Source organism: Ctenopharyngodon idella, chromosome 18 (genome assembly GCF_019924925.1).
Source record: "Ctenopharyngodon idella isolate HZGC_01 chromosome 18, HZGC01, whole genome shotgun sequence".
NCBI lineage: Eukaryota > Metazoa > Chordata > Actinopteri > Cypriniformes > Xenocyprididae > Ctenopharyngodon > Ctenopharyngodon idella.
The window spans coordinates 3,429,552-3,452,833 of record NC_067237.1 but is presented as its reverse complement, the minus strand read 5'-3'; the positions used below and the strand labels follow the sequence as shown (position 1 = coordinate 3,452,833).

The window sequence follows — 23,282 nt, the reverse complement described above, 5'->3', positions numbered from 1 at the left end:
ACACAACAAAGGGGGTGAGGCCATGTTTTGCTGCTTTAGAAAAGAGGAAAAGTTGTTGTAGCAGAGTGTTGTTGCCATGCCGTCATTTTACGCCGGACTGCTTCACAAACGAGGATCAATTCAACGCTGGATTTGCACAAAAGATTAACATGACGGCACATGCTAGTGGATGAGTTGAATCAACTCCACAGCAACTACATAAATGTATCCACTAACCATTCAGAAACGTCCAGTTTCATTCTGAAAGTTGTAACTTCTTCCTGAGTCTCTATATCAGTGTCCGACTCCGGTTTGAACAATGTAAGGCTGAACACTGTTACTGACAATCCTCATTTTGGCTGCGTGAGATTCTCCAGCTTTGTTGTCGTTGAGCAGCCGAAGCGTGAGCTGTTAAAGCTCCGCCCTTTTATATTAGACTTATATTACATCTTGTAAAAGGGGCATTAGGTCCCCTTTAAAGTAACGTTAACTCTCATTTGCCTTTCCCTGTTTCGAATGGTGTTACTTTGGAAGTAATGACAGATAATCAAGGTTAGATTCCAGCCGAATGCCTTTCATTGCTGTATGCGGTCATTTCTACTGACTTGTAGAGTATGAATGGATGTTTTAGCCCTGAGATGCAGAAAAGCTATTAACTGCCTCACGTGACTGTTGAAATATTAAAAGCAGTACCCTGAGCTGTACTACACTAATTAAAAATGTGCTAATAATGCCACTTTCCTTATTGTTTCAGCGTTCCTTGCGTTTCAAACGGTGGCTTACGGTGCCAGTTCACACCACAAGATTAATATTTCAGCCACGAGTGCATTTCTGCCTCCAAAGTTCAAGAGACTCCTATCAAATTTCCGTTCCTAACTGTTTTTAGTGCTTCTTCAGGAAGCAGAAGTGGTTGCGTCCCTGTTGTATCTGCTGACTGAGAGTGTGCCCTGGTTAGAGAGAGAGAGAGCCATCGCTGAAGGTACGGTAGGAGTCCTCCTGAGAGAGAGGGAGGAGCTGTGCCGTGCTTCACGATTAATTGGAAGAAAAGAAGAGAGTTTAAAATAAGCAACTCTCTGACACACTTAGAAAGAGTGAGAGGAGAAGGAACAGAAATAGAGCTCGAATCAGGACGATTCAAGCTTAACACACATACACTTCCAAACATACACACCAAGAAGAACGCACAACAGATTTGATTGTGTTAGACATGTTTTCATGAGAGGAGGCTATTAATAAGTACCTTCAGCACAATAGCAGTGAGGCCCTTCTAGACTGCTGGAGCAAGTGGCTCCGTTCCTGCAGGGTCCAGACACACAGTGATCCACCAACGACTGACAACGGTCTCCTTCAAAACCTAAAACACACACACACACACACACACACATGATAGGTTTCTGTGTTTTATGGGGACTTTCCATAGACATAATTATTTTTATACTGTACAAACTATATATTCTGTTCCCTAACTCTACCCATTACAGAAAACTTTCTGAATTTTAATATTTTCAAAGAACATCATTCTGCATGATTTTTAAGCTGTTTTCCTCATGGGGACCAAAAAATGTCGCCACATGATCAAAGATTTCTGGTATTACCATCCTTGTGGGGACATTTTGTATTACGTTTTCAGATGCACACTGTCCGCCATTATGGCTTTGAATTGCTTGAAATATTATTGAAATCACTTCAACGTACAGCCAACTCTGTCATATAGGCTACATAATACTACAATGAGAACATTATAATTGTGTGCTTGGGACATGCTTTTAATGGTGAGACTTTTGTTTTTGTAATCAGGCTCTCAAAAATGATATAAAAAATTTGATTTAGATTTTTCGACCAATATATATCGGTTATCGGCTTCCAAATGTAAAGAATTATCGGTTATCGGTATTGGCCAACATTTTCATATCGGTGCACACCAACAAGTTTTCTGAAATGTTATGTTTAAATATGCAAATGATGCATAATATAATTAGATATGCACTAATTTGCATACATTCAATTTGCAGAAATCTGAACATTGGATAAAGACTGGTTCAAAATTCTTGTTTCATTTTGTTGAAATATTAAAGTCAAAAGTTTTCACTTTTGATTTTTGATATCTCTTTTTATCACTAAATAAATCAGAAAATACAGCCAGATTTTTTTTTTTTTTTTACCATGATTTTAGCAATAACATTTTGCATAACATCAGGCAAATGATATATGAACAAAACCCTCTGTAAAATCTGATATAATATATAGAATAAAGAATAAAACTGTAAAGTTTGGTATATTTAAGTGCTAATGAAGTGGAGATTTCTGACTCAATGCAGGAGAAAACCGCCTGTAAAGATACAGTATGTATTGTAATTGAAATCTACAAATAGATAAAGTGCAATAAAATAAACACTTCAAAGTGTATTTTGGATGTTTTTTTTTCCACTAGTCTGAAAAATCTCAAGATCTCAAAAATTCCATTGACTTCTATTGTTTTTATACTGAGATAAAGATATTTCTATCCCTAAAACTAACCCTCACACACACAAAAAAGCATGATAAGACATTATTTATTATGTTTATTAGGCTGTTTTCCTCATCGGGATGTTGGTGATTTCAGGTTTTATTATCCTTGTGGGGACATTTGGTCCTCATAATGTAGACAAAACCTCACAAATGGCTCACAGTAAACACAATCTGTTCCTTTCCTTCACATAAAAACAGTTGGGGAAAAAATCTTTAACAAAGCTTTCAGTTATAAACAACAAGATTCAGTCGGCCAAAGCAGGCTGTTTGCTTTTCTTACAACACAGCTAATTAACATCATTTATGCCCTCCCGTGTTCTCCATAATCCTCTTACAAAAATGGACGGAACGGTAAACAGTGTTTGTTTGTGTGCTTGCGTGCTTCCTCTAGACCTTAATAGATATGCCTTGCAATCAGCATGTCCATGACGACATGTCTTAAAAAAGGCACAGTTGTTTCATCTGCAAGTCTTTAAATAACTTAAATAACAGGATCAAAATAATCTTCATTTACTTGATCAAAGGCATTTGATCATCCCCGACCTTCAATGTCTCTTGTTCACCCTTTATTTTGTTCTTCATTTCCCATTTACTTCCCCTGCCCCATCTCTCCATTTAAAGCATCTTCAGAGCATTAAAGCTCAAATCTCTTGTGCTCTGCTCAAGGTTAACCTCCATTATTCTCTGTTATGCACATGCATATATGCACAATTCATAAGGACATTGCTTCTTGTTAGATTCATGTTGTGCAAATACTCAGAACTAATATTTTGAATGTCTTCAAAGGAATAACTAACTAGGGAAATTGAATTTTACAGCAACACTAATAACACTAAATGCTGTTCTTTAGAACTTTCTATTCATCAGAGAATATTGAAAAAAAAATGCATCAGTTTCCAGAAAAATATGAACTTTCATATATATATATATATATATTTCATATTTATCAACACTGATAATAATCAGAAATGTTTCTTGAGCAGCAAATCAGCATATTAGAATGATTTCTGAAGGATCATGTGACACTGAAGACTGGAGTAATGATGCTGAAAATTCAGCTTTGATCACTGGATATAAATTACATTTTAAAATATATTCAAGTAGAAAACTGTTATTTTAAATTGTAATAATATTACTGTTTTACTGTATTTTGATCAAATGCAGCATTCATGAGCATAAGAGATTCCTTTCAAAAACATTACCGACATTACCGATCTTACCGACCCCAAACTTTTCATATATATATATATATATAATTTAAAATTGCATAACCACCACAGGGAACTATTAAAGAAAACAAGTATATAGAAAAAGCATGTTTTAATTTCAATAACAAATAATTTAAGTAGGCTTGGATTTTGCTTTGATCCTATATATCTCACTGACGAATATAGCGGCATGCAAATGTGATATAACTGCAATCAAACATTTACTTTAAAAGTTATCATGCATTGCACACTAAACAGTGAAATCTATGAAATGATGTGACTAAGTTCAGTATCCTGTTATCAGTATAAGTCAGTCATGAGACACACATCGGACACAAATGACACGTTTCCTGAGAATGACCCAGACAAACACAAGCTCACACACCTGTCTGGCAGGTGCAGCTGTAGTTTTGTCCTTCATCTCTCTGTCTGAGGTCAGCACAGGTGCCATTGTTCTCGCAGGGCTTCAGGTGACATGCGTCAAACTCCTCACAGAAGATCCCAGAATACCCATCATCACACTGGCAGTAAAATGTGTCCTGTGATTCACATTTAAACATTGAACAAAGGTAACTTTTGAAAGAAAAACAGCTGCACAGATTCATGGTTGTAATAATGGCCTTTTAGTTTTCTAAAAAGAGAAAATATAACACCTAATGCTAATTATGATATGAGGTCATTACCACAGAAGACTGGGTGATGCATTTCCCTTTCCCAGAGCATTGTGGGTCACTGAATCCACTGCCGGGCTCAATACAGTTATTGGTTTTTACCATGAGATGCAGCCTTAAAGTGACTTCTGGACCAGAGGGTGCACCAACGTGCAGCACACCTATATGAAACGAGAGCAACAAAACAATCCATAGTTGTAATAGAAAGAAACGCCACTTTTACATTTTCCAAAGACAGTGTGATGGAGCCACTAGCGTGGTTGTCAGGGTGTTGCTATGCAGTTGCTAATGTGTTCTGATTGTTTTTAACCCACTGCTATGAGCTTACTAAAGCTTTGTTAGGTGGTTGTTTGGCTGCTGTGTTCTTAATTTTTGGCTTGATTGTCAATAATCGAATCATAAGTTGTTGTTTTTTTAAATATAATTTAAAAATGTAATTAATAAACTTTTGGTAGAATTTCACCATTGCACTTCATATGCATTAATTTTTATATATTAATATTTTATATTACATTTTTTATATATATTTTTGGTATTAAATACTTTATTTTAATTATTTTATATTAAATAATTATACTGTATATATACAGTGTGTCTATATATATATATATAAAAATGCATAAATGAGTACACCCCCCTTTGAAAAGTAACATTTTAAACAATATCTCAATGAACACAAAAACAATTTCCAAAGTGTTGACAAGACTAAGTTTTATATAACATCTGTTTAACTTATAACATGAAAGTAAGGTTAATAATATAACTTAGAGAACAAAATTTTCAGTTTTACTCAAATTAGGGTGATGCAAAAATGAGTACACCCCACTGAAAGTCTCTGGACAAAGCTAAATTTACAACTGTCTAATTTAACAAGAATTCAACCACAGGTGAGTCTAATTATTCATTACACAGGTGTCCAGCAGACAGTTGATTATAAAAGGGTGTTAAAACCCCTTCCCATTTCATGCTGTCAGCAATGGCACCACATGGAAGAGAAATGTCACAAGACCGGAGAAAGAAAATAATTTCTTTACACCAGAAAGGTGAAGGCTACAAGAAGATCAGCAAAGCTTTACTTATCAGTCAGAATACTGTAGCAAAAGTGGTACAAAAATTTAAAAAGATGGAGCTGCATCCATCTCACAGAGACGTCCAGGTCATCCACGGAAGTTAACACCTCGACAGGAGCGTCTTCTGATGAGAAGGGTTTCCCGTGACACATTTGCTGTGACACAATATGGTGTACACTGCAGAGAAATGGCATGCATGGGTGCCGTCCACGAAAGAAGCCTCTCCTAAAGCCCAGGCACAAAAAAGCCTGCCTAGAGTTTTCCAGAGCCCATGCTGACAAAGATGAAGACTACTGGGACTCTATACTCTGGAGTGATGAGACCAAAATAAATGTTTTTGGAACTGATGGCTTCAAAACTGTATGGCGTCACAAAGGTGAGGAATAAAAGAAAAATGCTTGATGCCTCCAGTGAAACATGGTGGTGGCAGTGTCCTTATGTGGGGCTGCATGAGTGCTGCTGGTGTCGGGAGCTGCATTTCATTGTTGGCATCATGAATTCACAGATGTACTGCTCTATACTGAAAGAGAAGATGCTACCATCACTCCGTGCCCTTGGTCGTCGTGCACTTTTCCAACATGACAATGATCCTAAACACACATCTAAGGCCACTGTTGGATTTCTGAAGAAGAACAGGGTGAAAGTGATTCAGTGGCTCCTGATCTGAACCCAGTCGAACACCTATGGGGAATTCTGAAGAGACAAGTTGAGCATCACTCCCCATCCAGCATCCGGTCTCTAAAAGAGGTCATTCTTGAAGAATGGAAAAAGATAGATGTTGCAAAATAGTTTTTTCCTTTTTTTTTTTTTTTTTTTTCCCAACTTGTTCATTCCATGCCTAGAAGACTTGGTGCTGTCATTAAAAATCACGGAGGCCATACAAAGTACTAGATGTAGTAGTTTTTGTTGTGGGGTGTACTCATTTTTGCTGAGAAAATGTGTAATCTAAGTTATATTATTAACCTTACTTTCATGTTATAAGTTAAACAGATGTTATATAAAACTTAGTCTTGTCAACATTTTGGAAATTGTTTTTTGTGTTCATTGAGATATTGTTTAAAATTTTACTTTTTAAAGGGGGTGTACTCATTTACGCTGAGCACTGTGTGTGTGTGTGTGTGTATATACACACACAGTATAATTATTTAATATAAAATCATATATATATATATATATATATATATATAACTTAGTATGATTTATAAGCTGTTTTCTTCATGGGGGACAAAAAATGTCCCCACAAGGGCAAGGCAATTCAGATATTGCCCTCTGTTACAGGTTTTTCTTAACCTACACACATATATCTTGAAATCTAGATTCACATTTAATACATAAAGCAAATCATATAAAGCATGTCATTCAATTTTAATAATATTGTGGACTTTTTTTTTGCAATTATAAATCTACAAAACACAATTTCCTTGTTGGTTCAGGCCTTGACATTTTATAACATCTGCTACGACAACAACAGCCTCTTCTTTCTCCCTCTCAGACACACACACACACACACACACACACACACACACACTGCAATGCCTCAAGGACAGACATTGTTTGGCTCACAAACCAGACAGGGTCAAATAAAAGACTTGCAGCACTCATCGATGCGTCTGGAAACATTCTGAATGGCAAACAAGTTTCAAAAAGACATTATGCACAAGGATGTCAAAAGCAAAGTCCTAAATTAAGCAAATCATTTTATAATTGCAATACATTTCCTCCACATTAGATACATACACATGTATCCACACATCACTTACTGATGAAGTAGTTGTGTCCGAATGGCAGGGACTGGTCTGGCAGCACCAGGCCATCTGAGCTCTGCTGGAACCACATGATTGTGCCTGTCTGCAACAGAGCACTGCTCATAACCAGCCTCACCTACACGCCACAGTACAGCAGAGCCGCTCACGTTACCCACCACCCTACACAGAGAGAGATCGCAGCAAAATCTATGACTTTTTATTTATTTCAATGAAGTCAGGAAAATTATCTAGTTAACTGTACAAAGGGATCGTAAGAACAAGATTTCAATTCAATTTCAATTTAATTCATCTTAATTTTTTTTACATTATTATATTATATTATATTATATTATATTATATTATATTATAGTGCTGTCAAACATAAAACATAAAAGTTTGTATAGTAAATATGTGTGTGTGTGTGTGTATGTACTATACACACACACACACATTATACATTTACAAATTTTTGTTAGATACAAATAATTGCGATTAATTGATTTGACAGCACTAATTATATTTATTATAGTAATATTTTGTTTTATTAAACAATGTACTACATTAAACATTTGTTATAATATATAAATCATATTAAGTGTAATATATTCAATAATGTACTATATCAAAGCTTTTCAATAATTTAAATGATTTAAAATCCATATTTTGTTAGTGAAATATGTTATGTCAGTGAAAAATCATATGAAAATTATTTCCAATTTATGTGGTAAAACTGTAATCCAAAAGTGTGGCTTTGGTTTAAATGTATAATTTAATTATATATATATAAAAAAAAAAAAAAAAAAAAAAAAAAAAAAAATGTATATATATATATATATATATTTTTTTTTTTTAATTAAATAAATTTCCATAAATTTTTTGATAATTTTAAATTTTATTTTTATGCATTTATATTTATGCATTTAGCAAACACTTTTATCCAAAGAGGAACAAATGCAATTTGAATTTTTTAATGATTTTTAATGATTTAATGATAATTTGCCATTTTAATGACACAGTTTGCAGCAGTTCATGTTAAAATAGCCATATATGCCAAAGAAACAACAGATGAAAGTTTTAAATTTCAAACCATCCGCACATTCAGAATCCACAACTCTCTTATTCTATCATATCTTATTCTCATTTTCCAAGTAAAACAGGTCACAAGGAAGTCTCTTACTTCACAGCTGTTTCCTCGGCGACCTCCATGGAAACGGTCATCATTCCGGCAGACTCGCCTCCTGCGGTACTCACACATTCAGCTTCATCAGTAATCTACAACACACAACCACACAAATAAGCTTCCCACAGGAGTACATCCTGCCTTCTAGACCGGATCAAACTGTCATTACACTTCATGCTTACACAAACACACACTTTATTGTGCATGCAAACGCACACCTGCTCACCTGCTGATCCTCCCACAGTATCTCCGCCACTTTTTGACCTGGTTTGGGTTTCCATGGCTCCAGGGTGGGCGGAGCTTGAGTAGTGGTGGGGACTGTGGTTGGCTGAAACACTTGAGTGGTGGTCGCAGGTGTGGCCGGAGTGGCCGGCGTGGCGTGTTCTGCTACAAGGCTCTCGGCGAGGTCCCAGGTGGACTCGGAGAGGTCAAAGGTCAAGGTTGGCAGGTCACAGTGGACACCACTGTAACCCTCGCTACACTCGCACGCAAACCCATCCCCCTCGCCGTCCTGACTACAGTTGCCATGGAGACAGGGGCTGCTGGCGCATGGATCTGCAAAAAACTGCACCCAATAACATCATCACGAATGAGGGGTGAAAACTGCATCACATTATCAAACATTTTAAATTGCTCCAGGCACACAAACCAGCAGCAAACGATTCAAATTTCATTTCAGGCAAACATATCGACTAACAATCACTTGGCCTGAAGAATGAGAACCGAGAGCAATTAATAAACTGAAATCACAGGGTGTAACAGAAGAGCACCATTAGAAATGAAGCAATAGCAACAGAGCGATCCTGCAAGACTGAAACACCTGCACCGAAATCTACAGTGCTGATTCTTTTATCTTACGATTTTGTAGTGATATTGATTCAATTATGCTAATTATGCTCATTTCCTTTGGCAGGGACATGTATTCATCCCAAAATAGATAAAGAAGGCCTTGTATGTACTGTGTGTGTTTGCTTGCGACATTACAAAAGTAATCTAACATAAAATGCTTCTACCGAATAGCAGCCATACTGAATAATAGATGATTTCAAGGAATAATAATAACATATGGCTCAGTTAAAATAGCTTGTCCTTATGTTTAAGGATTTCTCTGTATTACTGAATCAACTGAATAAACATTCTCTGTCCCAAAATGGATCTGGCAACATTGTTGCTGTATGTATCTCTGCAATTTGTAAATGAAATGTCTGGTGAGTGATGCTTTATCGCGTTTGATAATAATGAACCACCTACAATAAACTCTACACTAAACCTAACCGGTAGTGTTCACTAGTATTGTCGTACTCGAGACCGGTCTTAAGACCATTTTTTGAAAGTCTTGGTCTTGTCTCGGTCTCGACCGTATTTGTACTCGGTCTTGTCTTGGTCTCAGACTAAGAGGATTTCAAGACCGGTGAAGACCACAACTGTGGAGATAGATCAAATTGGCAGTGAATTGTCTGATTTATTTGTTAACATCATTAATGTGATTGGATGTGAAATTTTACAAAACCGCTTCAGGGCTGGTTTTGCTGTTAAAAACACGAGACGCAGGTCAGTGGAGCGAAAAAAGCTCAAGGTCTAGAAACAAGTTTTTTAAAAGTTTAACTTATTTTAATTTAAGAGCCGCGTTTTTAGAATACCGTGTCATGCGCGGGACGCTGCAAAAGACGCGAGCGCAACGGTTGAAGACGTCTGTCTAGTGAGTGTTTACATTGAAAAACAATGGAAAAGTAGCACAGGGGAATGGAAAAACGTGTTCTGTGTGAAGAGCCCCGTAGACTACAGAACACATGAGGTATTTTGTCCTCCTCCACATCTGTCCCTCGAGCCCCGTTATTAAGCTAATCAACTTACTGGCAATCACTGAGGCACATCTGAAGTGCACTACATTACTTCCTCTGCACATGCTGAGGGCTACATGTTGGAGGGTCTCCTTGATCTCATCAATCACGTTTTCATGTCAGCCCACTGATTAAAAAAAACTATACGGTCATCTTAATTCTTAATTCAACTTTTTATATATATATACTATATATATATACTTTGAGTCAAGGACCTATCAGCCTGTGCCATCTAGAGTTTCATGACTTGTATTCATTATTTATACATAATAAAAAGTCAACAGCAGGTTGAATAGTGGAACAGGTTGTCTTAATAGTATCCTGCTACAGAACCACAGCACCAGCAGTTTCAGACAAGCAACCATAATACCATAAGGTACTGTGTTTGGGACATACACTGTACAATCTGGGTTGTTAAGAACTAATGTACAGGATCTCTCCCTGCATCACAGTCTACTAATGGAGAAAAGGACCAGGATCCCCATAATGACAATCAAAAGTAGGACTTGTGTGGGGAGAAGCAAGTGTCATGGGTGAGTAAAAGACCTTCAAAGTGAGAATAAATGGACAGACATTTACATTATCAATCTCTCTAAATCCCCAACTCAAGATATCTCACTAGACCTGCTCTCACAGACGTCAATACATCCCTGACCTTTGGCTTCTTCCATCTGATTTAAACAGAGAACCTCCTCTAATGTAAAGAGCTGTGGGCTGGTTTCCCTTTAGCTCCTCTTCTTTCAAACTTTAAGACATCAACCACTGGAGCTTATGTTTATTCTATAGAGACAATATTTATTAATTTATTTATTAAAGAAAGTATTTGAGCGTGCCTCTCAAAACCCCAAAAGGTTACTACTCTTCAGCTCCGAGCAAAGAAGTCATCCACTTAGTCTCTTTTCCTATTTTTAAAGGTCACATTTCAACCAAATCCTGCTGAAACCTCTCCTTAGACTGGAATAACAAATCACGATCGCAAGCTTGAAAAGACTGAGCTTATCTTCCTCAACAGGCTAGTAAAAATGACTGAAAAATTATTATTTAAAAATATCAGGTATTCATATTGTACTTTTAAATTGGAATTTTTAGGAATTTGAGTTATATGATTTGCAGAAAAAAATATTTCTATGATATACATAAAGCAAAATCTCAAATTCATGTTGATTTTTAAATTTATCTTTTCATTTAGATTATTATATTAAAATTGTTCATTGCAAATTATTTATTAAAAATACAAATTGCCTTTTTATTTTGAATAGAATTTTTATGTAGGCCTAAATTTATGATTCTGCAACTTCTATGAATATAAATCCTATATAAATAAATAATATATATATATATTCTATGTAAATAAAGCAAAATTGTACTAAAAATTCTCAAATTAATATTGATTTTTAAATTTCATTTTCACTTAGAATATTGTTAAATATTGTTTATTACAAATTATATATCAAGAAAAATACAAAATGTCTTTTTACAAGACTTTTAATTTAATTTCTATGTAAATTTATGATTCTGCACATTTCTATGACAAAGTAAAATTGTACAAATTCAAAAAAAATCTCCAATTTGATTTTTAAATTTAACTTTTCACTTAGATTAGGTTAAAATTGTTTATTACAATTTATATATTAAGAAAAGTGCAAAATATCTTTTCACAAGATTTTTATTCATTTTGCATAGGATGGAAATGGTGCAAACCCAATTTATTGCCTACATGTGGCACAGATTCAATGTTTTCAAAGCATTGACATCACAACGTATCTTTAGAGAAATGTTCAAGTGAGGTGGGAGTGTCTTGCACATGTGACACTTTTTGTTGACCTGGACAACATGTTTCTCACATGCATAATCACAAATCCACTCAAAAAGAACAATGTGTCTGTGAGCCTGCATGCACGTGTTTGTGCGTTCAGGAAAGAGCACAGAAAGAACAAAATGTTTCTAACACACACACACACACACACACACACACACACACACACACACACACACACACACACACACACACACACACACACACACACAGCCAGCTTGGTAGCCCACTGTCATCTGACTATTAATAGAGAAAGTGAGAGACAGTGTTTGTGACAGTTCATCCTTCACTATTCAGTTGTACAATGACTATGAATTAAGAAGTTCTCCAGTTTTCTTTGAGAAAAGGAATAGTTTTAATTGATGAAAGTGTCTTTCACACAATGTTCGCACTCATACAGTATGAATATCATCAAAGGCTAGGTATGAAATGGAAATGGAGTGTGATTGGCTCATAGCCACTGAACATCAGAGGATGGCCTGAATGAATACTAACCAGCCTGCAGATAGAGGACAACATTAATAGAGAAATACAAATACATGGAGAATGAGTTGCATCAGAAAAAAAGTTGTTTACAGCAGCATGGGCCACAAAGGAATTATGTTTACTTACATTAAAGGTCGAGCGAAATGATATTCAACTCATTATTGCTATCTGAAGCACAAGTGGAAAATATTTTCTCTGGGGTATTAATGGAACGTTCTATAGAGTTCTTTTTAGTCATGTATTTCTGTGGATTGGAAGACAGTTTTGTCAAATGTCATGGCAAAATAATAAAATATGTGCATGCACTCAAAGCCAGACATCACTGGCAATGGCATTTATTATTGCAGCACGTTCTGAAAGGCAGGTAGAAAGGAGTATGTGCCACCAATTAACCAGCTAGATCAGGCCATATTAGTGCAGAAGAACTGCTGAAGTAAAAGATTCTTTTGAAAAACTAACTTGTGTTTCTAAATGAGGCAAGGTGGGATCCATGTTCCCTATTTAACATCATTATAACAAAAGCCTACTTTCCCAGAAGCTCTTAGAACGTAAAGTTCATCTTACCATGCTGGTAATGCATGTCTGTTGGGACTACACTACATTCTGTTGAATGAGACTTGGCATCTGTTCAATAGGATTTTCAATACTTGTTTTAAACATTTGGAGGTAAGGAGAAAGTTAAAGGGTTAATTAACCTAAAATTAAAAGTCTGGCTTTATTCACTCATTCACGTTGTTCCAAACTGGTATGATTTTCTTTCTTCTGTGGAACACAATGGAGATGTTTAACAGAATGTCCAGGCTGCTCTTTTCCAGATATGAGTGGAAATATTGTCAAGCTCCAAAAGCCTCATAGAAGTAGTTCATAGATTTGTGCGCTCAATTCCAAATAATCTGAAGTCATTAGCTTGTGTGTGGAATGGACTGAAATTTAATTGGTTATTTGCTGAAAAAAAAAAAAAAAAACCTTAAAGGGGACCTGTGATTCCCCTTTTACAAGATGTAATATAAGTCTCTGGTGTCCCCAGAATGTGTCTGTGAAGTTTCAGCTCAAAATACCCCACAGATCATTTATTATTGCTTGTCAAATTTGCCCCTATTTGGGTGTGAGCAAAAACACGCCATTTTTATGTGTGTCCCTTTAAATGCAAATGAGCTGCTGCTCCTGGCCCACTTTCCAGAAGAGGGCAGAGCTTTAACAGCTCGCGCTTCGGTTGCTCAACAACAACAAAGCTGGAGAATCTCACGCAGCCAAAATGAGGATTGTCAGTAACAGTGTTCAGCCTTACATTGTTCAAACCGGAGTCGACACTGATGGAGAGACTCAGGAAGAAGTTACAACTTTTAGAATGAATCTGGACGTTTCTGAACGGTTAGTGGATACATTTATGTAGTTGCTGTGGAGTTGATTCAACTCATCGACTAACGTGCCGTCATGTTAATCTTTTGTGCAAATCTAGTGTTGAATTGACCCTCGTTTGTGAAGCAGTCCGGCGTAAAATGACGGCATGGCAACAACACTCTACTACAACAACTTTTCCTCTTCTTTATGTAAATGTTAGGGTTAGTGATGTCTACAACCCATGAAGAAGCTTGTTTTAGTCCCTACCAGCCGTTTGTTGCAGTCCATAAACATTTAAAATTCTTTAAAAGAAAATATCTCCCTTTGTATTGAACTTTGAGCATCGTAACTTTGCAGATGTTGTTTATGCTCAAACAGCAACATTACACACTAACTAAAGTTAAAAAAGTGAAATCATAATCAACCACCCCTTTAACTTCTGCCATCACTTTCAGATCTCATTCTCATTTGTGCACATTTAAATCATTTAAATGCGATGCTAAAAGTCATAGTATAACTTCAGATATATAATATACAAAAACCAAAAAAAAAAAAAAAAAAACCCCACATGAATTTCACATGTGCAAAAACACGTGATCACATGTGAAACGCATGTGAAACACATACTTCTGCTACATTGGGAACAGTTCCCATGTGAAATCCATGTGATCACATGTGGAAAAGATGAGAAATTCATGTGATTTTTCTGTAAGTGTCTACATTTATGGAGCTTTTTTTTTTTCTTTGAATGGAAAAGAGCAGATTCACTAGCTATGTTTCCATCACCCTGTTTTATGCGCATTTTGAAGTATCGCATCAGAAACGAATGATGGAAACGCCATATTTCTTGATTCGCAAAAAAGTTTTTACGCTCGCTTGAGGTGGTTTTGACTTGTGCGAAAAAGAGTTAATGTGAATACTGGGAGATGCATTTGCCAAATAAATTCTGACACCCATTCTGACTAATCGGCTGTTTCCGCTGGTTTTATTTACTGTTGGTTACTAGATTACCAATCCCACCGTCATCCACTTGAACAACTTGATGGAAATGCACCTAATTTTTTCTCTTCTCTTCTCTTCTTTTTTTTTTTTTGCGAACTTTGAAAAGATTCGCTTCACGTTTGGATGGAAACCCAGCTACTGAAGAAATAAAGTCATCCAGGTTTGGAACGACATGAAGGTGAGTAATTGTTTTTAAATAGCCTGACATATGAAATAGTCAGAAAAATATATTTTTTATGGCCAAAAGGATTAATAAAATCTGATTGCTTGTAATGTAAATCAGTGAGATCTTTTTAACAGTATAACAGATTACTTACATTAAATGTATATAAATTTCATATATCTTCCAATAATATGTCTTAGTAAGATGATATTTAAATGCTTAGTTTTATGATCAAAGCTCTGTAGTTTTTATTCTGGGGGGCAAAACCTTTTTAATTTAATACAATACAACGATGACTGAGATGAACAAATAGACATTCTACATACTAAATACACACTTTATAGCAATCAGTAACCACAAGCTGCGTTTTTACAAAAAAAGTATGAACTATCAAACAGAGGGCAGAAGGCATGTAGTAGATTGTGTACAACTAGTTTTTCAGCCAAGTTTTAACTGTTGATAATTTAAAGGCCTTAGAAATTCATATTTGTATCAAATATGATACATTAGGCTTAATATGGTTAACTATTCATATTATGTCCCCCATATTTAGTGCTCTCAGCTTGTTCTCCTAAATGTACTTTGAGCCTCTGATGTCCTCCAAAATATCTATCTTTCATTTTACCCCTTCAGTTCCCATTTTACTCATTTATTCTACCCTTAAATCTCCTTTAATGAGGCTCACACTCTTACAGGGTTGTTAGTCAGGAAACATTGCTAAACATACTGGTCACAGATTGCTAGTGTGCATATATTTGAATCTACATTTTTTTAAGATGAAAGCTTTGCAGAGACAATGGTCAGTCAAGCTCCCTCTTTAATATTAATGAATTCCCTATTGCTGCTTAACAAGCTGGAATCAAAGCAAAAAGACCAAAGAGGAGAGAAGAAAAATATGACGACCCTTAAAATAAGCATCCCTTGTGATATGGCCAGTAATCCGATCTACGGTTTCTATATATGCTTCCACCTACTGTAGTAAATAAGTGCGCATAAAGTGCATGCAAAAACACATCTTTCTCCCTCACAAACCGACCGAGTTTCAGAAAGGACATGTGATTCGTGCACAATCACTCTGCAGCTGTCCTGAGTCTGAGGTGAAGTGACATCTTCAAGGACAAAAAAGGCTGCTAACTTTTATCAAATCATTCCAGTTCATCTCATTGTTTCATCAAAAGAGTCAAATATGTGATTCTGCTGCATCACATAAGTCCAGTCACGTCAGCAGAAGTTAATGAAGTTTGGAAAAAAGGCTGTCTCATTACAGGGTGACTGAAGAACACCAGCATTGCCTGGAGAAATGGAACACTGAGTGACATCACAATGACTTCAGGCCTCTTCGACCAATCACGGTTCATCTTGTCAGTGCCATACACCAATCACGCAGCAGCATCCTTTGGGGGAGATGTAAATGAGCAGTATGACGTCACAGGACACAGGTTTAGACACAAGCTAAGGTTGAGGAAAGGACAGGGCGCGCTGATGCCTGTCTCACCATGAAGAAAAAGGCATCTTGAAAGTAGACAAGACTGACATGCAAATACACAATTTCATAACTTCATGAGTGCCACCTGTTGTTCAGAGAATATGCATGTGCACACACAGTTAGACAGCTCTCTTGGATCCAGCAAAGCTTTGCTGCTATTTGGGTCAGAGGCCTTAATTGTGTCTAGCTGTGCTACTCACATTCAGGATTTGTTCCCATTAGTGTATTAACTCTGATGTGCGTCTATAGCCAATAAACAACAAATCTGTTGCTAATACCTTAAAACAAAGGCCCTCACCCTTTCACCACTTGCAAAACAGGCTTTCAATAAAGCTTGGCTGCCTATGCAGTAGAAACGTGATTGTTTTTATTTTTTTTTTTAATTGGTGCTACCTGACTAGAGAAAACAGATAATAAAGGCAGTTGTCTTCCCTTTTGCCAAATAGGTAGGAAAACTTCAACACCCATAATGCACTGGGCACGCTGCCCTCCAAGGCCACTCCCACCAGTCTGCTATGGATACGCTTGACCAGTCAATTACTGCATTGCTTTAGTAGGAAATACTTCTTAGCAAACATTTTCTTATATTGGTGTTGTATTGTTCCCGGGTGCAAGAATTGAAAGAGTAAACGTTTAGTGGGAGCGAGTTACTTTTGGGTTCCATTGAAGGATCCAGATTGTTGTAGGCAGCGGATAAAGGCTGCAAAGAATCGTAAATATAGAGAGAACCCTGCAACGGAACATCTGAAAAACCTCAACATTTCAAACTGGATGACCACGAACACAGGGTTTTATGCCAAACGGAGGGGAAAGAAACTGCCGTTTTGTCAGTTCCACCCAAAGCGAAACACCGTCCCATACAGGTAAGAAAGCTGTTGTCATAGTGTTCCATTTTCACCATAATGCTGTTTAAAAAGTAGACAAAGTACGATACAGTTTTCAGTGATAAACCTACCCTTACAATAACTGTCCTGTTAATAACCCTCTGTCGATCCGACTGTCCGTGAACGGGGATACAAAAATGCAGAAGTATAATCTGTAGTTTTTGCGAAAGTCCTGGAGCTGACAAAAGTCTTTTGTTGGCAAATACATGTGAATTTCTCTATCCAGGTAACGCAGGGAACGAGTAAATTGTTTATTTATATATACTACCAACATTGTTACAATACAAATCAAGTTGAAAATTGGCGAAGTTACACTTTAAGGGCATTTAAGTACATCTATGAAAAAATAAATCAATGAATACATTTTTATATACTGTATATACTATCATTGAAAAACTATTAGAGTTTTTGTTAATATTTTGAATTAGATTATAATTTATATTTTCAATTTAATTTTAATTTTAAATTTTTAGTTTTATTTCATTGTTTTTGTCATTTTCATAAAAATGTGTCTATATAATATTTTATATTTTTTATTCATTAGTTGTAGTTATTTTAGTACTTCAGCTTAAACTAAATGAAAATGACAAATGTTGCCTTGGAAACTAGCTGAAATAAAATAAGTTTACGTTTTAAGTTTAAGTTTTTTTTTGTTTTTTTTTAACATTTTATTTTATTTCCGGTAAAAGTTTGTTTATTTCAAGTAACAGAACTGTTTTTTTTTAATGGTTTAATTTTTAATTTTTATTTTATTTTTTATTTTTTTATGGTTTTAGTTAACAATAATAACCCTAATCTACTTATAAGAAAATTATATTCATAAAATATGTATTTGGATACATCTCATTGAAAAAAACACTATTTATTATTTTTTAAATTAAATTTATATTGTTTTAAGTATATATTTTACTGGAAAATAAGAGATGTATTAATTGATTAAGATTAACTGTTTCTTTTTGCAGTGTATCTCTGCAAAAATTATAGGTTTCTTATTGACCCTGTTTGGACCATAATTGCACCACAATGCACTTGACTAGAGGTTCAAATAAAGCTTGCATCACCCATCACAGAAAGACTCAGTGTCCCGTAGTGGTTTGTTATAAAACAGAATGCAGGCAACGAGGTCAACGCTGCATACTGCATACAGACTGAGAATGATTTTGCTGCCTTTGTGTAGAAATACACTGCAGACCATGTCTAACTGCAAGACATACAGTTATGTGATCTTTACCTCTAACACACACACACACACACACACACACATGCACAGCCGCCTCTCTTCTCCTGCCTATCTGTTGCCACAGCAACGCAGCACTCTCCTTCACATCGCACAGACAGCACATGAGCTCTTACAGACCTTTGACAGACATACAGTTATAATTGCTTATTCACACCAACACAGATCTCACAACATACAAAGACGTCCAGTGGATCAAGTTGGCATTCTCACCTCACAGTTCTGCCCAGTAAAGCCCTGGCTGCAGATGCATGTATAAGCCCAGAAGTCCAACTGCATCTGTATGCTCTGACTCTCCTCCATCTCTCCCACCCGACCACAGACGCCCCCATTCAGACAGGGTCTGCCCTCGCAGGGGTCCGGCGGCACGCTGGGGGCCTCAGTTGGGCTGGGGCTTGATGTCAGAGGGGTCCCGAGTCCACTCCTCACCCCGAGGATGAGGAGGAGAGGAAGTATGTAGCGTTGCATGAGAGCGGTACGGATGCTGCTGTGTCACAAATATGTCACCTTTTCTCTTCTCTGCATACGCTGGTGTAGAGAGCAGATCGATGGATTACAGCCGTTGGCTTGTGGCTGTGTGAGAGACTGGAGGGTCTGAGCGTGTTTGAGGACGCGAGAGAGAGGAGCAGAGGGGAGGGAATTCGTCCACAGTGACGGCAGGTGACGACATGCACTCGCTCCGCCTCTTTCTATCTCTCTCTCTGCGTGTGTTTCTGCTGTGTCAGTGTAGCTGAAGCTGTGCAAGAACAGTCAGACACCCACACATTTACAAGTCTCATCACTGAGACTGCAATGATCATTTTCCATCTCAAGGCTGATAACCGATAAATGGTTTATATTAAAATACTACATTATTTTGTCTTTGCAATAAGGTTCCATTTGTTATCATTAGTTAACTACATTCGTTAACAATTAAAAAATACTTTAGTAATCTTAGTTAAAGGTAGGGTAGGCAATTTTTTATAAACACTTTTTGGTTCAAACTCTCTTCACATCCTGATAGCAATCAATAATAGAAGTGGTCTAAATAAAAAGGGTTAGTTCACCCAAAAATTAAATTTCTGTCATTAATTACTCACCCTCATGTCGTTCCAAACCCTTAAGACCTTGTTCATCTTCAGAACACAAATTAAGATATTTTTGATTCAATCTGAGAGGTATATGACTCGTCCATAGACAGCAATATAATCAACACTTTCAATGTCCGGAAAGGTACTAAAGACATCATTAAAACAGTCGACGTGACTACAGTGGTTCAACCTTAATTTTATGAAGTGACGAGAATACTTTTTGTGCGCAAAAACAAAACAAAAATAACAACTTTATTCAACAATATCTTCTCTTCCCTGTCATTATCCTTATGCAGGTGACGCAATAAGCACAGAGCAGGCTTCCGTGTTTACACATGAACGCTGGCTCAGTATTGGCCAAAGCTGATCACGTGAGCAACACGACGCATGACACAGGAGCCGGCCAATAATGAGTCGGCATTCTGACGTAGAACCTGGAAGCGCTGGATGTAAACAACGTATGAGAATGACACAGAAGAGAAGATATTGTTGAATAAAGTTGTTATTTTTGTTTTGTTTATGCGCACAAAAAGTATTCTCTTCGCTTCATAAAATGAAGATTGAACCACTGCAGTCACGTCGACTGTTTTAATGATGTCTTTAGTACCTTTCTGGACTTTGAAAATGTTGATTGTATTGCTGTCTATAGGATGAGTCATATACCTCTTGGCTTTCATCAAAAATATCTTAATTTGTGTTCCAAAGATGAACGAAGGTCTTAAGGGTGTAGAACGATATGAGGGTGAGTAATTAATGACAGAAATTTCATTTTTGGGTGAACTAACCCTTTAAAATATGTACATATAACTTCTGTGGAAGTCTCAGGACCAAAATATGAAATCCAATCGTTGATGTCCTACCTGCCTATCAACATATAAAGAGTTCAGATGCAAAAGCCGCTAAACGTCAAAAATGAGATAATAATATTGAGCGAATGCTCCCTGCACTAAGTATACATTCATCAAATACTTTCGCTTCAAATCCCCTAAATCCCAGCCTCAGCCAATTCATAAATACTGGTTCATTGGAAGAAACTGTTAAACGCCACTTCCCTTTGTCAGCAAAAGCCTCTAAGTCCACAGAAGAACCAATTGGAACACACAAATCAAATCATATGATTTCAAGATGAATGACAGTGTGCGTATGTGTGCTTTCAATTGTCAAGGTGCAAGTTTTTAATGTGTTGTCCATCGATACATTGGCAATGGCAGGATTTCGTGAGTAGCAAGTAAACACAACAGTGTTCCTTTTGCTGCTGTAAAACTGACAGAAATGGACGTTTTACTATGTCTTGTTGTCCAAAGAGGTGGACTTAGAGGTTCTACAGCAAAAAAAGGTCAAATTTGTTAAATACCAATGAATTGACTAAAGTGACGTTTTTGAAAATAGGGCATTTCAATAACTAACAACCTTTTCATTGCCATTAAAGTGAAATTACTGAACCTAAACATAAGAGCCTGGTACAAAAATGCTAATTTAAAAGAAAACATGTCAGACAGACTTTTTACTGTATATGTATTTCCATAGCTCCGCACACCTGCTCGCGCAGACATCACACGTCATCAGCTCGTTCTGTAAGACTATGCAGAGTTGTAGACAGACAGTCACAGAGCGCCACAAACTAACAGCAGATGCCTTTTACAGTTCCTCCTGAACCAAAACAACAAACTTATGATGGTTCGCGCCATGTCATAACCATAATTACAAGATGGCAACCCGTGACGTTCTACCCGGAACTGTTCATGTCCTCAGACTCAGATTAATGCATTTCTATGTCAACTTTATCAACGGCAAAATGAATCTGCAGCAGTCAGGTGGTACAAGTAAGAGCTTTGATCAGTTCATTACTATTGTAATGTCATGTGCTTTGAGACATGAGGTAATTTAACACCGTCTCTCGTGACGCTTTGCAGACTCTGCTGTGAGCGATCATATGTTTTGAAGGAAGTGTGGCTTTGAAAACGCTCTGAAGCGAGGGTGGGATCTCATGATTTCAAAGCTATCTTGCTATTGCTAGCCTCTCCAAAATTGCCTACCCTACCTTTAATGTTAATATCAACTTTTGATATTAATTTTATTAATAAAATCTAAAAATATTTGTTAATATTATTTAATGGACCCAAGTTAACATGAGCTAAAAATGAATAGTTGTATTTAACAAATATTAATACTGTAACAAATGTTTTGCTCATTGTTAGTTGATGTTAATGCATTAAATAATGTTTTTAATGGCACATTATTGTAAAGTGTTACCATACAACAAACTAAAATCAATTGTTTAAAATTGACTACTAGTAAATTTAGTCATTACAACATTATAATATACGGTAGGTGATATTCATTTTGAGATTTGCTAAAAATGACATTAAACAGTGGTTTTGAAGATTAACTCAAGGTGAGTGTTAAATGGCTGCATAGTCAATCTAAATGTTAAAATTGGCTCTAAAAATGAGCAAATATCCGATATTGATTGAATGTTATTTTAATATTATTATAGTATTTTGAATTATCTTTTTTTTTCTCAGGTTCCATTTTAATTTTAGTTTAAGTCTTAGTAATTTTATTATGTGCTTTTGTCATTTTTACTCGTTTTTTAGTGCTGTCAAATCGATTAATCGCAATTAATCACATCTAACAATAGTTTGTGTGTGTGTGTGTGTGTGTGTGCATTTATATATACACACACATTATATTTTACAAACTTTTATGTTAGATGCGATTAATCATGATTAATATATTTGAGAGCACACATTTCTCATTTTCATTTAAGTTTAAGTTTTTCCATAATAATTATATTTAATTTCATTTCAGTTTCATTTCAATGAACAAAAATGATTTTTAGATACTTAAAAGATTACAGATGAATCAAAAACATCTCTAATATCAGACAATATGTGTGTGGTTTGCTGAGGAGAGGTGTGTTATTACATTTATAATTGATCAGTTTCCACCTGATAGACAATACAATGAGTGAAAAAAATCCCATACATTCCCAATGAAAGAGCAACCAAAGTCATATCTTGAGGTCAGGCTCTTTTGACACCCAGAATACACTAGTATCACAACAGCAGCGCAATAGAAATGACTCAGAACATCTTGGCAAGAATCTACTTCTCGTTTCTGTCGGTAAGCAACTTAATTTTAAGTCCTCGGCAGAAATGCGTAGACCATCCAGTATACTCTTCAAACAATCCATCGCCAACATCTTTGCCCTTTCAAGAGTCTAATTACAGTAAATGTCAATTACATGAAAATCATATATAAGACCGAAGGACCTTTCTAAACATCCTTCACTGAACGGCAGTTTCAACATCCATAAAAGGATGAACTGAGAGCCTTTTGTGAAGTGGAGTTGTGTTTTTATTGCAGGCTCATGGCAGACGCCCTCACAGCGCTTCCATGAGAATCTCCTCTTAATGGCTCCTCCTGCTGGTTACCATGACAACCACACAGGCAATTACAATGCTGTAGCTGGAGACACACTGTACCACATTTACCATCTCAGCCAACTCAGAAACGCCCTTTTATTTATAAAGGGTATTGAGAGATATTTCGACAAATGTCTCAGTGTTGTTGTTTTTTGTCCATACCTTTG

At 36.3% G+C, this 23,282-nt stretch overlaps 1 protein-coding gene across 1 annotated transcript in view; it reads right to left on the bottom strand.

The window, feature by feature from the left end:
• Positions 1-19,249, bottom strand: part of dner (delta/notch-like EGF repeat containing) — a 36,557-nt gene extending 17,308 nt beyond the window's left edge. The window contains 8 exon segments of the mRNA XM_051870458.1: positions 1,220-1,333; positions 4,081-4,234; positions 4,379-4,527; positions 7,197-7,281; positions 7,283-7,361; positions 8,359-8,453; positions 8,588-8,926; positions 18,831-19,249. Coding sequence (XP_051726418.1) covers positions 1,220-1,333; positions 4,081-4,234; positions 4,379-4,527; positions 7,197-7,281; positions 7,283-7,361; positions 8,359-8,453; positions 8,588-8,926; positions 18,831-19,085 — 1,270 coding nt within the window. The 5' untranslated portion in view covers positions 19,086-19,249.
• Between the last annotated feature and the right edge of the window lie 4,033 nt (positions 19,250-23,282).